This window comes from Ranitomeya imitator, chromosome 1 (assembly GCF_032444005.1).
Source record: "Ranitomeya imitator isolate aRanImi1 chromosome 1, aRanImi1.pri, whole genome shotgun sequence".
NCBI classification, from domain to species: domain Eukaryota; kingdom Metazoa; phylum Chordata; class Amphibia; order Anura; family Dendrobatidae; genus Ranitomeya; species Ranitomeya imitator.
Window position 1 is genome coordinate 1,123,003,967 of NC_091282.1, and position 17,860 is coordinate 1,123,021,826.

At 43.0% G+C, this 17,860-nt stretch overlaps 1 protein-coding gene across 1 annotated transcript in view; it reads right to left on the reverse strand.

The window, feature by feature from the left end:
• The window catches only part of TRMT9B (tRNA methyltransferase 9B (putative)), a 94,690-nt gene that overhangs the window by 14,504 nt on the left and 62,326 nt on the right, over nucleotides 1-17,860 (reverse strand). Inside the window, exon 3 of the mRNA XM_069744435.1 lies at nucleotides 7,863-8,036. Within this exon, the coding sequence (XP_069600536.1) occupies nucleotides 7,863-8,036 (174 nt within the window). The remainder of the gene's footprint in view (nucleotides 1-7,862; nucleotides 8,037-17,860) is intronic.

Consider the following 17,860-nt stretch of genomic DNA (forward strand, 5'->3'; position numbering starts at 1 on the left):
TGAAGCTGCAACCCATAATGAGGTCCTGGTTATGGGGGACTTTAACTACCCGGATATTAACTGGGAAACAGAAACCTGTGAAACCCATAAAGGCAACAGGTTTCTGCTAATTACCAAGAAAAATTATCTTTCACAATTGGTGCAGAATCCAACCAGAGGAGCAGCACTTTTAGACCTAATACTATCTAATAGACCTGACAGAATAACAAATCTGCAGGTGGTTGGGCATTTAGGAAATAGCGACCACAATATTGTGCAGTTTCACCTGTCTTTCACTAGGGGGACTTGTCAGGGAGTCACAAAAACATTGAACTTTAGGAAGGCAAAGTTTGACCAGCTTAGAGATGCCCTTAATCTGGTAGACTGGGACAATATCCTCAGAAATAACAATACAGATAATAAATGGGAAATGTTTAAGAACATCCTAAATAGGCAGTGTAAGCGGTTTATACCTTGTGGGAATAAAAGGACTAGAAATAGGAAAAACCCAATGTGGCTAAACAAAGAAGTAAGACAGGCAATTAACAGTAAAAAGAAAGCATTTGCACTACTAAAGCAGGATGGCACCATTGAAGCTCTAAAAAACTATAGGGAGAAAAATACTTTATCTAAAAAACTAATTAAAGCTGCCAAAAAGGAAACAGAGAAGCACATTGCTAAGGAGAGTAAAACTAATCCCAAACTGTTCTTCAACTATATCAATAGTAAAAGAATAAAAACTGAAAATGTAGGCCCCTTAAAAAATAGTGAGGAAAGAATGGTTGTAGATGACGAGGAAAAAGCTAACATATTAAACACCTTCTTCTCCACGGTATTCACGGTGGAAAATGAAATGCTAGGTGAAATCCCAAGAAACAATGAAAACCCTATATTAAGGGTCACCAATCTAACTCAAGAAGAGGTTGGTACACAAAATGAGAATGCTTGGTCTGGGGGAAAATGTGTGTAAATGGGTTAGTAACTGGCTTAGTGATAGAAAGCAGAGGGTGGTTATAAATGGTATAGTCTCTAACTGGGTCGCTGTGACCAGTGGGGTACCGCAGGGGTCGGTATTGGGACCTGTTCTCTTCAACATATTCATTAATGATCTGGTAGAAGGTTTACACAGTAAAATATCGATATTTGCAGATGATACAAAACTATGTAAAGCAGTTAATACAAGAGAAGATAGTATTCTGCTACAGATGGATCTGGATAAGTTGGAAACTTGGGCTGAAAGGTGGCAGATGAGGTTTAACAATGATAAATGTAAGGTTATACACATGGGAAGAGGGAATCAATATCACCATTACACACTGAACGGGAAACCACTGGGTAAATCTGACAGGGAGAAGGACTTGGGGATCCTAGTTAATGATAAACTTACCTGGAGCAGCCAGTGCCAGGCAGCAGCTGCCAAGGCAAACAGGATCATGGGGTGCATTAAAAGAGGTCTGGATACACATGATGAGAGCATTATACTGCCTCTGTACAAATCCCTAGTTAGACCGCACATGGAGTACTGTGTCCAGTTTTGGGCACCGGTGCTCAGGAAGGATATAATGGAACTAGAGAGAGTACAAAGGAGGGCAACAAAATTAATAAAGGGGATGGGAGAACTACAATACCCAGATAGATTAGCGAAATTAGGATTATTTAGTCTAGAAAAAAGACGACTGAGGGGCGATCTAATAACCATGCATAAGTATATAAGGGGACAATACAAATATCTCGCTGAGGATCTGTTTATACCAAGGAAGGTGACGGGCACAAGGGGGCATTCTTTGCGTCTGGAGGAGAGAAGGTTTTTCCACCAACATAGAAGAGGATTCTTTACTGTTAGGGCAGTGAGAATCTGGAATTGCTTGCCTGAGGAGGTGGTGATGGCGAACTCAGTCGAGGGGTTCAAGAGAGGCCTGGATGTCTTCCTGGAGCAGAACAATATTGTATCATACAATTATTAGGTTCTGTAGAAGGACGTAGATCTGGGTATTTATTATGATGGAATATAGGCTGAACTGGATGGACAAATGTCTTTTTTCGGCCTTACTAACTATGTTACTATGTTACTATGTATGTAGATTCCCTTTAATCCGTCCTCATAACTAAGATCCTCCATGCTCATCAGTTTTATGAATCTCGTTCTTTTCTAACTGCAGGGCATTTCCTCTATGAACTGGCGTCTATAACTGAACTGCATATTCCATAGATTGCACCAACACCATGTAAAGTGGTAGTATTACATCAATGCTCCGCAAGTTCACACCTCTTTTAACACATGACAGTATCCTGGCTCACCTTAGAAGCCGCTGATTGACACTGCATGCTGTTATGTAGTCTGTGATCTACAAGTACACACTGATCCATCTCTACAAGTAACTTTCCTAGTGTCACTCCCCCTAGAACATATGGATCTGCATATTATTAGTGCCCAAGTGTATGACCTTACATTTCTCCATATTAATATCTCACCTGCCACGTGGATGTCAAATTCCTTAAGTTTTGTCCAACTCATCTGGTAACTTATGAAGATCCTCCATAGACTGCTCTATACTGCACAGCTTGGTGTCATCAGAAATAAGAAGTTAAATAATAGAAGATCCACCACATATAACCAGATACCATTCAGACTTGCTGTCATCAACCACGACCAGGGGCGGATTTTAATGGGGTCAATCTGGGCGGTAGCCCAGGGCCCAGTGGTGTGGGGGGGCCCTGGGCTACCGCTCAGATTGCCCACCACCATAAGGGCATTACTGGCATTACTGCCCTGACTGGCATATGGGCCCGGTGGGCAGAGGGGGCCCGCATCGGGCCCCGTCTCATCTGCTCCCGTCTCATCTGCTCACCGGGCCCCTACCGGCGCTGCGGCAGTTAAGCGCTATTGATGTGCGGGCGCACGCCCGCACGTCAATAGTTGACAGCCGCCAGCCAATCGGAGGCTGGCAGCTGACATCAGCCGCAGCGCGCACGTCGCCGGCGTCTGATGTCATTGTCAGTTGCCAGCGAGTGCGCGCTTCAGCTGCGAGGAGCCAAAGGAGCGCGGGCAGGTGAGGAGAACTCTTTTTTTTTTTATTATGAACCGCAATATGCTGGACACACTGGGGGCAATATGCTGGAGACACTGGGGGCAATATGCTGAACACACTGGGGGCAGGATGCTGGACACACTGGGGGCAGGATGCTGGACACACTGGGGGCAATATGCTGGACACACTGGGGCAGATTGCTGGACACACTGGGGGCCATATGCTGGAGAAACTGGGGCAGAATACTGGACAAACTTGGAGCAATATGCTGGACACACTGGGGGCAATATGCTGGAGACACTGGGGGAAATATGCTGGACACACTGGGGGCAATATGTTGGATACACTGGGGGAAATATGCTGGACACACTGGGGGCAATATGCTGGACACACTGGGGGCAATATGCTGGAGACACTGGGGCAGATTGCTGGACACACTGGGGGCAATATGCTATGCTGGACACACTGGGGGCAATATGCTGGACAAACTGGGGGCAATATGCTGGACTCACTGGGGGCAGGATGCTGGAGACACTGGGGGCAGGATGCTGGACACACTGGGCGCAATATGCTGGACACACTAGGGCAGATTGCTGGACACACTGGGGGCAATATGCTGGAGACACTGGGGCAGAATGCTAGACACTGGGGGCAATATGCAGGACACACTGGGGGCAATATGCTGGACACACTGGGGCAGATTGCTGGACACACTGGGGGCAATATGCTGGACACACTGGGGGCAATATGCTGAACACACTGGGGTCAATATGCTGGAGACACTGGGGCAGATTGCTGGACACACTGGGGGCAATATGCTGGACACACTGGGGGCAGGATGCTGGACACACTGGGAGCAATATGCTTGACACACTGGGGGCAATATGCTGGACACACTGGGGGCAATATGCTGGACACACTGGGGGCAATATGCTGGAGACACTGGGGCAGATTGCTGGACACACTGGGGGCAATATGCTGGACACACTGGGGGCAGGATGCTGGACACACTGGGGGCAGGATGCTGGACACACTGGGGGCAGGATGCTGGACACATTGGGGGTAGAGATGCTGGACATTGGAGGCAGAGATGCTGGACACTGGGGGCAGAGATGCTGGACACTGGGGGCAGAGATGCTGGACACTGGGGGCAGAGATGCTGGACACTGGGGGCAAAGATGCTGGACACTGGGGGCAGAGATGCTGGACACTGGGGGCAGAGATGCTGGACACTGGGGGCAGAGATGCTGGACACATTGGGGGCAGAGATGCTGGACATTGGGGCAGAGATGCTGGACACTGGGGGGCAGAGATGCTGGATACACTGGGGGCAGGACTAGAGACAGATGGGGCAGGATTGGAGACATGGGCAGAATGTAGATACGGGGCATGATTGGAGACACGGGGCAGAATGAAAAACATGGGGCAGGATTGGAGACAGATCGTGCAGGATCATGGGGCAGGATGGATACGATGGAGACTGATGGGGAGATCATATGGGGCAGGATGGGGAGGTCATACGGGGCAGAATGGATACTCATGAGGGCAGGATGGGAGAACATATGGCTGAAGCCAGGAATGAGATATACGGGGCCAGGATGGGGGATATTATAATTACCATACAATTAAGGGATATTATTACTGCAGTAATGTATTTATTTTATTTTTTGAGGACACTGTTTTAAATGGGGGGGGGGCGGTCCTGTTACTGTGTAGAGTGATACTATGTATTCTCATTTTCTTCATGTGGTGTAATATAGAAGTTGGGAAAAATTAAGTAATGTGTTCTGCAAGCGGAGCTCGAGATAACTGTGTTAATTCCTGCAGAGACAAGTCCTGGCTAGATGAAGTGATGGCGGTCTTTGCTCGATGAAAGAAGGACTTCTCCTAGAGACGTCACTGGTGAGTCAGTGTTACCTATACACTGACACTATACACTGTATACTATATACAGAGATCCTGTGTATAATGTCACCGGTGATCACTGTATTACCTCTACACAGACAATGCATGCTAAGTACAGATCTCCTCTGAATACTGGCACTTATGGTGATAGTACTGTTTTTTTTTTCTTCCTAACTGACGGATAAATTGACTAGATTAATGGATGTTTGACAGGTTATAGTTTCACACAGCAACTATTTTTCTGGAATAATCTGGTTCAGGTATATGATGTCCCTGTCGCATGACCCCGTCGCATGACCGGAGGGCCCACAGTGTCTGAACAGCCCGGGGCCCTGGCTACCCTTAATCTACCCCTGACCATGACTCTCTGTGTGTGCTCTTTTCAACATAAATACAAAATCTTACTTTCTAATCCTATAGGCCTACATTTCAGGGATTTGCGTGAGACGGAGTCAAACACTATATTCACACCCACACATTTGTCTAGGTTTCTACTCACCTCTTCATAATGACTGCAGAGTTCAGGTTAATTTGAGGACTTCCGTTCTTAGTAAAACAGTGCTGGTGATCCTTACAATGTTATTTTCTATCACATGCTCATATTTATAATCCCTTACCAGCCCCCTGAACATTTTTCACACAATAGACGTTAAGCTTATAAGTCTAAAATTACCCGTGAAAAAACTGGAGCCCTGTTTAAAAATAGTCACTCAGCAAAGAACAGTCATTAAAGAGTCTTTAAACATGATGTATAACTGAGATGAGTCCTTAAGAACACTTTGGAGGTGGCCCATCTGAAAGCAGGGCCTTGTTCACATTGCAGACATTGTCCAAGCTAGGTTACATAAAATCATTTAGCCAACTAAGTACCTTAGATGACACATTAAGACCACTGGGATCAACCATATCCACAGCTTTCTCCAATTTGGCACATACAAAGCTGGAGAACCTGCATTTAGCAATTCTTCCTTCTCTTGATCTTCAGTGACCGGTACCCATTACCGTTATTTGTGTTCCACCTCTGAGGACCATCTTTTTTTTCTGAATATTTAAAGAACTTCTTGATTTTAAAATTTAAAAAAATCTATTGAAGACTCCTCTTAAAATGTAGTAAAATGATAGTTTGAATAAGCCTGCCCTCCATGTCAGAGAAGGTTCAGACAACTGTATTACATGTTCCGTGTATGGGCCGCAATGCCCGGTCTGACGGTGGGGCTCCTGACCTATGAGGTTGTCAGCTCGGGTCAGGAAACCTGCATTCAGTCCGGGCACTGCGGCCCCTATACCGACCATGTAATGCGGCCGTTGGAACCCGGCATTTTTGAGGGAATTACAAAACTTCTTCACTTAACTATAAATGCCAAACCAACAAAATATTCCATGCTTCAGCCTCTTTTTGTCTTGTTTTGGATTATCCAGATTAAAATGTGCCAGAGTAATGAAAAGTCTGATCAGAATGTCAAACTAAGAACTTCATGTTTAGTTATATATATTTTTGCCTAGCGGTGATAGATCATTGTATGATTTTTGGAGGTGCTGTCCATTCTCTTTTTTTCAGAGTAATGAACATGTATCCTTTACTGATAGATATGGATGAAAATTGCACCATTATTAGGGAATAAGGCCATGTGCACACGTTCAGTATTTTTCGCGTTTTTTCCGCGTTTTTTCGCGTTTTTTCGCTATAAAAACGTGATAAAAACGCGAAAAAAACGCTTACATATGCTTCCTATTAATTACAGTGTATTCCGCATTTCTAGTGCAAATGTTGCTTTTTTTTCCGCGAAAAAATCGCATTGCGGAAAAAAAAGCAACATGTTCATTAAAAATGTGGAATTGCGGGGATTCCGCACACCTAGGAGTGCATTGATCTGCTTACTTTCCGTATGGGGCTGTGCACACCATGCGGGAAGTAAGCAGATTATGTGCGGTTGGTACCCAGGGTGGAGGAGAGGAGACTCTCCTCTACGGACTGGGCACCATATAATTAGTAAAAAAAAAAAAGAATTAAAATAAAAAATAGTGATATACTTACCCTCTGATGGCCCCGGTGTCTTCCCGCCTCTCAGCGGTGCATGCTGCCGCTTCTGTTCCTATAGATGGTCTGTGTGAAGGACCTGTGATGACGTCGCGGTCCTGTGATTGGTCGCACGACCGCTCACGTGACCGCTCACGTGACCGCGACATCATCGAAGGTCCTGCACACACACACCATCTATAGGAATGGACGCCGCTGAGGAGATCAGCTGTCTGCAGAGTGAGTATAACCATTTTTTTGATTTTTTTTTAATTATTTTTAAACATTCTATCTTTTACTATAGATGCGGCATAGGCTGCATCTATAGTAAAAAGTTGGTCACACTTGTCAAACACTATGTTTGACAAGTGTGACCAACCTGTCAGTCAGTTTTCCAAGCGATGCTACAGATCGCTTGGAAAACTTTAGCATTCTGCAAGCTAATTACGCTTGCAAAATGCTAAAAAAAAAAACGCAAAAAAAACGCAAAAAAAAAATGCGGATTTCTTGCAGAAAATTTCCGGTTTTCTTCAGGAAATTTCTGCAAGAAATCCTGACGTGTGCACATACCCTAAAGGTACCGTCACACTGAACGATATCGCTAGCGATTCGTGACGTTGCAGCGTCCTGGCTAGCGATATCGTTCAGTTTGACACGCAGCAGCGATCAGGATCCTGCTGTGCAGTCGTTGGTCGCTGCAGAAAGTCCAGCACTTTATTTCGTCGCTGGACTCCCTGCAGACATCGCTGAATCAGCATGTGTGACGCCGATTCAGCGATGTCTTCCCTGGTAACCAGGGTAAACATCGGGTTACTAAGCGCAGGGCCGCTGCAGCGATCGACATCGTTGTCGGTATCGCTGCAGCGTCGCTCAGTGTGAAGGTACCTTAACACACAGTAATTGCTTAACCCTGACACAAATATCAGACTTACCTCCAATAGAGATGACAGTGTCGAAGCACTTATCTCTAAAAGGGAGATTCAGGTTGTCGCATACCATGACTTCAAGGTTGTTATTTCTGCCAATCTCCACTAAAGGTTCACAGTAATCACAGCCAAGATTGTACGTGTTACAGTTCACACTGAGATACTTTCCTGTACCACAACCTGCGAAGAAAAAATGAGAAATCTTCAGGAATTTGCCAATACACAGCGAAACTGGTACAGGCATTAATAAATATCACATGTGAGGTTTAAACAAATACGAGGAAAGCCAATCAGACATTACAATTGACAAGCATAATTTATGTACCCTGAAATTTGTATCTTCTAGACCGGATGCACAATTATTAGACGATTTTTATTTTCCAGATTAATTTTATTATTCAACAACTCCAGTGCTGTCAGTCAAGCCAGAAAGTTAATAAACCTGACTATTTGAGAAAGTAAATATGTGTTCAGAATAATTGGGCAACTAGTAATTAGTGTGCAGGATTATTATGCAACTACCGTATATACTCGAGTGTAAGCCGACCTGAGTATAAGCCGACCCCTTTAATTTTGCAACAACGCTACACTCATCAGGAGGGCGTTAAACTAGAAGAAGAGGGGACGGGAAGAAAAACATTAGACTCGAACAAAGACAACCCAGGAAAACATACTCAGAAGGGAGGTAAGAACATTTCTAAAACAATCCACAGTGAGGAGATTGGAACAAAAAAAAATCCTCTAAACTGCATGCTCGCAAACGCCAGAAGCCTGACAAACAAGATGGAAGAACTAGAAGCAGAAATATCTACAGGTAACTTTGACATAGTGGGAATAACCGAGACATGGTTAGATGAAAGCTATGACTGGGCAGTTAACTTACAGGGTTACAGTCTGTTTAGAAAGGATCGTAAAAATCGGAGAGGAGGGGTTTGTCTCTATGTAAAGTCTTGTCTAAAGTCCACTTTAAGGGAGGATATTAGCGAAGGGAATGAGGATGTCGAGTCCATATGGGTTGAAATTCATGGAGGGAAAAATGGTAACAAAATTCTCATTGGGGTCTGTTACAAACCCCCAAATATAACAGAAAGCATGGAAAGTCTACTTCTAAAGCAGATAGATGAAGCTGCAACCCATAATGAGGTCCTGGTTATGGGGGACTTTAACTACCCGGATATTAACTGGGAAACAGAAACCTGTGAAACCCATAAAGGCAACAGGTTTCTGCTAATAACCAAGAAAAATTATCTTTCACAATTGGTGCAGAATCCAACCAGAGGAGCAGCACTTTTAGACCTAATACTATCTAATAGACCTGACAGAATAACAAATCTGCAGGTGGTTGGGCATTTAGGAAATAGCGACCACAATATTGTGCAGTTTCACCTGTCTTTCACTAGGGGGACTTGTCAGGGAGTCACAAAAACATTGAACTTTAGGAAGGCAAAGTTTGAACAGCTTAGAGATGCCCTTAATCTGGTAGACTGGGACAATATCCTCAGAAATGAGAATACAGATAATAAATGGGAAATGTTTAAGAACATCCTAAATAGGCAGTGTAAGCGGTTTATACCTTGTGGGAATAAAAGGACTAGAAATAGGAAAAACCCAATGTGGCTAAACGAAGAAGTAAGACAGGCAATTAACAGTAAAAAGAAAGCATTTGCACTACTAAAGCAGGATGGCACCATTGAAGCTCTAAAAAACTATAGGGAGAAAAATACTTTATCTAAAAAACTAATTAAAGCTGCCAAAAAGGAAACAGAGAAGCACATTGCTAAGGAGAGTAAAACTAATCCCAAACTGTTCTTCAACTATATCAATAGTAAAAGAATAAAAACTGAAAATGTAGGCCCGTTAAAAAATAGTGAGGAAAGAATGGTTGTAGATGACGAGGAAAAAGCTAACATATTAAACACCTTCTTCTCCACGGTATTCACGGTGGAAAATGAAATACTAGGTGAAATCCCAAGAAACAATGAAAACCCTATATTAAGGGTCACCAATCTAACCCAAGAAGAGGTGCGAAACCGGCTAAATAAGATTAAAATAGATAAATCTCCGGGTCCGGATGGCATACACCCACGAGTACTAAGAGAACTAAGTAATGTAATAGATAAACCATTATTTCTTATTTTTAGGGACTCTATAGCGACAGGGTCTGTTCCGCAGGACTGGCGCATAGCAAATGTGGTGCCAATATTCAAAAAGGGCTCTAAAAGTGAACCTGGAAATTATAGGCCAGTAAGTCTAACCTCTATTGTTGGTAAAATATTTGAAGGGTTTCTGAGGGATGTTATTCTGGATTATCTCAATGAGAATAACTGTTTAACTCCATATCAGCATGGGTTTATGAGAAATCGCTCCTGTCAAACCAATCTAATCAGTTTTTATGAAGAGGTAAGCTATAGACTGGACCACGGTGAGTCATTGGACGTGGTATATCTCGATTTTTCCAAAGCGTTTGATACCGTGCCGCACAAGAGGTTGGTACACAAAATGAGAATGCTTGGTCTGGGGGAAAATGTGTGTAAATGGGTTAGTAACTGGCTTAGTGATAGAAAGCAGAGGGTGGTTATAAATGGTATAGTCTCTAACTGGGTCGCTGTGACCAGTGGGGTACCGCAGGGGTCAGTATTGGGACCTGTTCTCTTCAACATATTCATTAATGATCTGGTAGAAGGTTTACACAGTAAAATATCGATATTTGCAGATGATACAAAACTATGTAAAGCAGTTAATACAAGAGAAGATAGTATTCTGCTACAGATGGATCTGGATAAGTTGGAAACTTGGGCTGAAAGGTGGCAGATGAGGTTTAACAATGATAAATGTAAGGTTATACACATGGGAAGAGGGAATCAATATCACCATTACACACTGAACGGGAAACCACTGGGTAAATCTGACAGGGAGAAGGACTTGGGGATCCTAGTTAATGATAAACTTACCTGGAGCAGCCAGTGCCAGGCAGCAGCTGCCAAGGCAAACAGGATCATGGGGTGCATTAAAAGAGGTCTGGATACACATGATGAGAGCATTATACTGCCTCTGTACAAATCCCTAGTTAGACCGCACATGGAGTACTGTGTCCAGTTTTGGGCACCGGTGCTCAGGAAGGATATAATGGAACTAGAGAGAGTACAAAGGAGGGCAACAAAATTAATAAAGGGGATGGGAGAACTACAATACCCAGATAGATTAGCGAAATTAGGATTATTTAGTCTAGAAAAAAGACGACTGAGGGGCGATCTAATAACCATGTATAAGTATATAAGGGGACAATACAAATATCTCGCTGAGGATCTGTTTATACCAAGGAAGGTGACGGGCACAAGGGGGCATTCTTTGCGTCTGGAGGAGAGAAGGTTTTTCCACCAACATAGAAGAGGATTCTTTACTGTTAGGGCAGTGAGAATCTGGAATTGCTTGCCTGAGGAGGTGGTGATGGCGAACTCAGTCGAGGGGTTCAAGAGAGGCCTGGATGTCTTCCTGGAGCAGAACAATATTGTATCATACAATTATTAGGTTCTGTAGAAGGACGTAGATCTGGGGATTTATTATGATGGAATATAGGCTGAACTGGATGGACAAATGTCTTTTTTCGGCCTTACTAACTATGTTACTATGTTACTATGTAACAAAAAACTGGGAAAACTCGAGTATAAGCCTAGGGTGGAAAATGCAGCAGCTACCGGTAAATGGCAAATACCAATAAAAGTAAAATTAATTGAGACATCAGTAGGTTGTTTTTGAATATCCATATTGAATCAGGAGCCCCATATAATGCTCCATAAAGTTTATGATGGCCCCATAAGAGGCTCCATATTAAAATATGCCCCATATAATGCTCCATGCAGTTTATTATGGCCCCATATATGCCCCATATAATGCTCCATACAGTTCTTTATGGCCCCATAGATGCCTCATATAATGCTCCACGCAGTTCTTTATGGCCCCATAGATGCCCCATATAATGCTCCATGCAGTTCATTATGGCCCCATAGATGCCCCATATAATGCTCCATGCAGTTCTTTATGGACCCATAGATGCCCCATATAATGCTCCATGCACTTCATTATGGCCCCATAGATGCCCCATATAATGCTCCATGCAGTTCATTATGGCCCCATAGATGCCCCATATAATGCTCCATGCAGTTCTTTATGGCCCCATAGATGCCCCATATAATGCTCCATACAGTTCATTATGGCCCCATAGATGCTCCATATAAAACTGTGCCACATATAATGTTCCATACCGTTCATTATTGCCCCATAGATGCTCCATATAAAACTGTTGCCACATATAATGCTCCATACCATTCATTATTGCCCCATAGATGCTCCATATAAAACTGTGCCACATATAATGCTCCATACCGTTCATTATTGCCCCATAGATGCTCCATATAAAGCTGTGCCACATATAATGCTCCATACAGTTCATTATTGCCCCATAGATGCTCCATATAACAATGTGCCACATATAATGCTGCTGCTGCAATAATAAAAAAAATGACATTCTCACCTCTCATCCCGTCTCTCCGCACTGACTGTTCAGGCAGAGGGCGGCGCATACACTAATACGTCATCGTGCCCTCTGACCTGAACAATCACAGCAAGAGGACGGGAAGACGGAGCGGCGCCCGGCGGGTGGAACGCGGACAGGTAAATATGAAATACTCACCTGCTCCGGCGCAGTCCCTGGCTCCTTCTCCCGGAGAGATGGTCTCCGGGCACTGCAGCTTCTTCCTCTGTCAGCTGTCACTGGTACCGCTCATTACAGGAATGAATATGCGGCTCCACCCCTATGGAAGTGGAGTCTATATTCATTACTTTAATGAGCGGTACCACGTGACCACTGAACAGAGGAAGAGCTGTGGCACCCGAAGACCATGGGACAGGCAGGGATAGCGCCAGGAGCAGGTGAGTATGCGAAAGTCCTCTCTCCCCCTCACCCGCCGTCCCTGCCGCTGACCATGGGCTGAAAATCTCGGCTTATACTCGAGTATATACGGTAAATAAAAAATGTCAATTTTCCCATCTCAGTTGTTTATTTTCATCAGTTAAACCCTTCCCGACAAGAGGTATTGTCGTTTTGGCGTTTTCTGCTCCCCTTCTTCCCAGAGCCATAACTTTTTTATTTTTCGATCAATATGGCCATGTGAGAGCTTGTTTTTTGCAGGATGAATTGTACTTTTGAAAGACACCATTGATTTTAGCAAGGAGTGTACTGAAAAACTTGAAAAAAATTCCAAGTGTGGTGAAATTGCAAATAAAGTGCAATTCCACAGTTCTTTTTGTTTTTTCTTTTTGCCGTGTTCACTAAATGCTAAAACTGACCTGCCATTATGATTCTCCAGGTCACTATGAGTTCATAGACACGAAAAATGTCTAGGTTCTTTTTTTATTTAAGTGGTGAAAAAAAATCCAAAATATTGTTAAAAAAAAAAAAAAAAAAAGACCTGTAGCGTCTCCATTTTTCGTGATCTCGGGTTGGGTGAGGGCTTATTTTTTGTACACCATTTTGACATGGATACCATCTTTTCATCGCCTATTATTGTATTTTATTACAATGTAGCAGAGACCAAAAAAACGTAATTCTGACGTTTTTAACTTTTTTTTCTCGTTACACCGTTTATCGATCAAGTATATTTGATTTTTTATTGTTTTATTTTGAATTGGGCGAAAGGGGGTGATTTGAACTTTTATATTTTTTTAAATTTTTGCAATATTTTTAATAACTTTTTTTTTTTACTTTTTGCATTCATCAATAGTCTCCATGGGAGACTAAAAGCTGCAGTTGTCTGATCGGCTCTACTACATACAGGCGATAATCAGATCACCTGTGTGTAGTAGAAATGCTCACTTGCTAAGAGCGCCGACCATGGGGCGGCGCTCATAGCAATCCAGGAATAACAACCATAGAGGTCTGCTTCAGACCTCTGGTTGTCATGCTGACCATCGGTGACCCATGATCATGTGACAGGGTCACCGATGGGCGGGATTTACGACACGCTTCAGGTAAGAGAGAGTTAAATACCGCTATTAGAAATTGACAGTGGCATTTAACTAGTTAACAGCAATTCCACCCGCGGCTGTTTCATAAATCAGCTGTCATGTGCCTGGAAAGGTGCAAACTCAGCGCCGGAGCTCACACCAAACAGGGGGAGTCCGGCATCGGCATACTATTACGCCCAATGTTGTAAAGGGGTTAAAGTGAAAATAATAACCAAACAACTCAAAATGTACAAAAATACATTTTTTACATTACCAACCAAAAATATCAGTGACCAATACAGCCACCATCCTTTTCAATAACAACCATAATCCTTCCAACCATGGAGTCTTTCTGTTTCTTAATCTGTTGACAATCAACATTTTGGGCAGGGGCATCACAGTCTCCCAGACACTAATCAGAGAGGTGACTGTTTTTCTGAACTGTAAATCTCCTATTTACGTAAGAAGGGCACACGTGTCCTCAATAGGGTTTAGGTCAGGTGAGGAAGGGGCCATGTTATTATTCTTTCATCTTTAAGGCCTCCACTGTGGAGACTTTGTTGCTGCGATGGAGCATTGCCCTGAATAAAAATCATGGTTTTCTTGCAATATGCAGACTTTACCACTGCTTGAAGAAAGGTTCTTCTAAAAACTGGCAATAGTTTCGGCAATTGATTTTGACTCTATCTTCAACCTGAAAAGGTCCAACTAGCTCATCTTCAATAATCCCAGCCCATAGCAGAACCCCAAATCTACCTCAATGGCATCTGAGTCGAAGTAAAGGACTGTGCTCGTCACTGATCAATCCCTGGACTCATCCGTATAGTCAATAGACTCCTCTCATCAGTCCATAAAACCTTTGAACAATCCATATTAAGATATTCCTTGGACCAGTCTTGACATTTCTCCTTCTGTGCCTTGCTCAGTGGTGGTCTGGTTTCATTCGGCCATGACTCTGAGCTCTGAACACCTTGTACTTCTGGGAACTGCAGGAAGGTTGTAGTTCCGGAATATGACAGCACTGGAGGATAATGGCTTCCTTGTGGCTTCACATTTCATTCTTCCCAAATCTTTGGCAGTTAATGTGCGTCATATTTTCTCAACATGTTCTTTGCAAAACTGTTGATTATTTACAACAAAACTTTTGAAAGTTCTGTGATCACGCCACAATAGCTTAACAATTTCAAGAGTGCTACATCCCTCCCTAAGACTTTAAAAACATTTTGACTTTTCAAAGTCAGTTAATGGAATTGTTCGGTCTAAAATGAAATGTCTGAAGTCACTCTGTGTGACTGCAGACTTTTGAATCTCGGCACACAGCGAGGATTCGCTATTCTCTGCATTGGGAACAGCGGTCAGGTATGCGATATGCATACTCCCAGGCAGAATCCGTCTAGTGGGTGTGGCCTAGCTCAATACAGTTCTATGGATTGAGGTCATGCCCAGTAGACAGATTCTGCCCCGGGGTATGCATACCAGACCACTGTTCCCGGGGCAGAGAAAAGTGAATTCTAGCAGTGCTGGGAAGATTCAAAAGTGTCCAGTCCCACACAGTGACTGCAGACTTTTCATTTTAGTCTCCATTTTGACTCAAAAAAAGTCCAAGGAAGAATAACTCTAGACTTATTGCTACCCAAGACCGGCTGATAGTCCAAGAGAGCAAAGGCTGGGTGTTCTTTTCCAAACCCACAGAATAGATACCTACCATAGCACAATTATAATGCTATGATAGGATATAGGTCCCTATTGCTCATGTGCGGGTTCTGTAAAGTCACTCCTTTTTGTCTTTTGGTATTAATTGCTGTTTTTGTTGCCAAATGCATCCAAATGACGCATGTGATTCATTTTAGCGCAAAGTTAAAAAAAAAAGCCTTTCTTCCTGTCTTCCGGTCTTGAGCTGTTTTTGCGACCTTTGTTGCCAAAAGTGGCATGTTGGCTTAAAAAAAAGTTTAAAAAAATGCGCCTAAATTTTAGCGTACTCAAAAATACACTAGATGTAATTCATGAATTACGATTAAACATCCAGAATTACTAAACTCCACCCCCCCAAAAAAGGTGAGCACATATAAAATACTAGCTGTTTCCAGCCAGCTAACGCTCGGCACGCTCATTGATATCTAATTAACGCTGCTGGTGATTATGCAATTAAATGTACGTTTAACTTGGCTGAAGTGGTTGAATTGCTGCGTGTGGTAAAGTGGGGAGGCGGAGCCTCGTGTGGTAATGTGTGGGGACGGAGCCTTGTGTGGTAATGTGTGGGGACAGAGCCTTGTGTGGTAATGTGTGGGGACAGAGCCTTGTGTGGTAATGTGTGTGGACGGAGCCTCGTGTGGTAATGTGTGTGGACGGAGCCTCGTGTGGTAATGTGCGGGGACGGATCATCGTGTGGTAATGTGTGAGGACGGAGCATCGTGTGGTAATGTGTGTGGACGGAGCCTCATGTGGTAATGTGTGGGGACGGAGCCTCGTGTGGTAATGTGTGGGGACGGAGCTTTGTGTGGTAATGTGTGGGGATGGAGCCTCGTGTGGTAATGTGTGGGGACGGAGCTTTGTGTGGTAATGTGTGGGGACGGAGCTTTGTGTGGTAATGTGTGGGGACGGAGCCTCGTGAGGTAATTTGTGGGGACGGAGCCTCTTGTGGTAATGTGTGGGGACAGAGCCTCGTGTGGTAATGTGTGAGGATGGAGCCTCGTGTGATAATGTGTGTGGACGGGATTATGTGTGGTAATAGGGTGGGGGGCGGGATTATGTGTGGTGATGTGGTGGGGGCAGAGCTACTGTGCAGGGGGCGGGATTAGCGAGTAATCACGATGCCTCTTATATATATAGATACTTACAAAAAAGCGGAAACAGAATAAAGAATTGGAAGCTCACAAAAAAATAGCAAAAATGATTTCTATCACTAGGTACATGCATTTACGTAAAAAAAGTCCCCAAAATTGGACAGACCCTTTAAATGTTTTTAAGTTGGATATCACCAAAAACCTTGAGAGATACTTCTAAACCATGCCTCTATGGGTCAGAGTTGATTTTATTGCAGTTAGATGGTCTCCATAATATTGGTTAGGAGGTCTGCATGTTTTTGTAGACTATCCATTCAGAGATTCTAATATAAAATGTTGGAAAACAATCAGATTTCTTTTATATACATATGAATATGTATCTATATGTATATACACAAGGACAAAATTGTTGGTAACTTTGTGTTAAAGAAGGATAAAACCACAATGGTCACTTAAATAACTTGAAACTGACAAAAGTACATTTCAGTTTAAATATACTGCATATCAACTAATGAAAATCATTGAACTGATTGGTTTTGAATTGTGGCTAAACATAAAAATTAAAAAGAAAATAATTGAAAATGGTCTGGACAAAAATGATAGTACCATTAACAAAATTTGATTGCACAACCTTTTGAGGTAATACCTGCAATCACACAATTTCTGTAACTCTCAATAAAACATTTGTACCTATAAACAGGTATTTTGGCCCACTCATAGTGAAAAAACTGCTCTCAGGTGTGAAGGAGCTTACTCCAGACGGCAGATTTCAGTTCCTTCCACAAATGTTCAGTAGGATTTAGAAGAGGGCTCATAGAAGCCACTTCAGAATAGTGTAATGCTTCGCTTTTAGCCAATCTTGGATATTTTTAGCTGTGTGTTTTGAGTCTTTATCCTGTTGGAGGACCCATGACCTACAACTCAGACTAAGCTTTCTGACACTGTACAAGTACAGACCAAAAGTTTGGACACACCTTCTCATTTAAAGATTTTTCTGTATTTTCATGACTATGAAAATTGTAAACTCACACTGAAGTCATCAAAATTATGAATTAACACATGTGGAATTATATACCTAACAAAAAGGTGTGAAACAACTGAAAATATGTCTTATATTCTAGGCTCTTCAAAGTAGCCACCTTTTGCTTTGATGAGTGCTTTGCACACTCTTGGCATTCTTTTGATGAGCTGCAAGAGGTAGTCACCGGTAATGGTTTT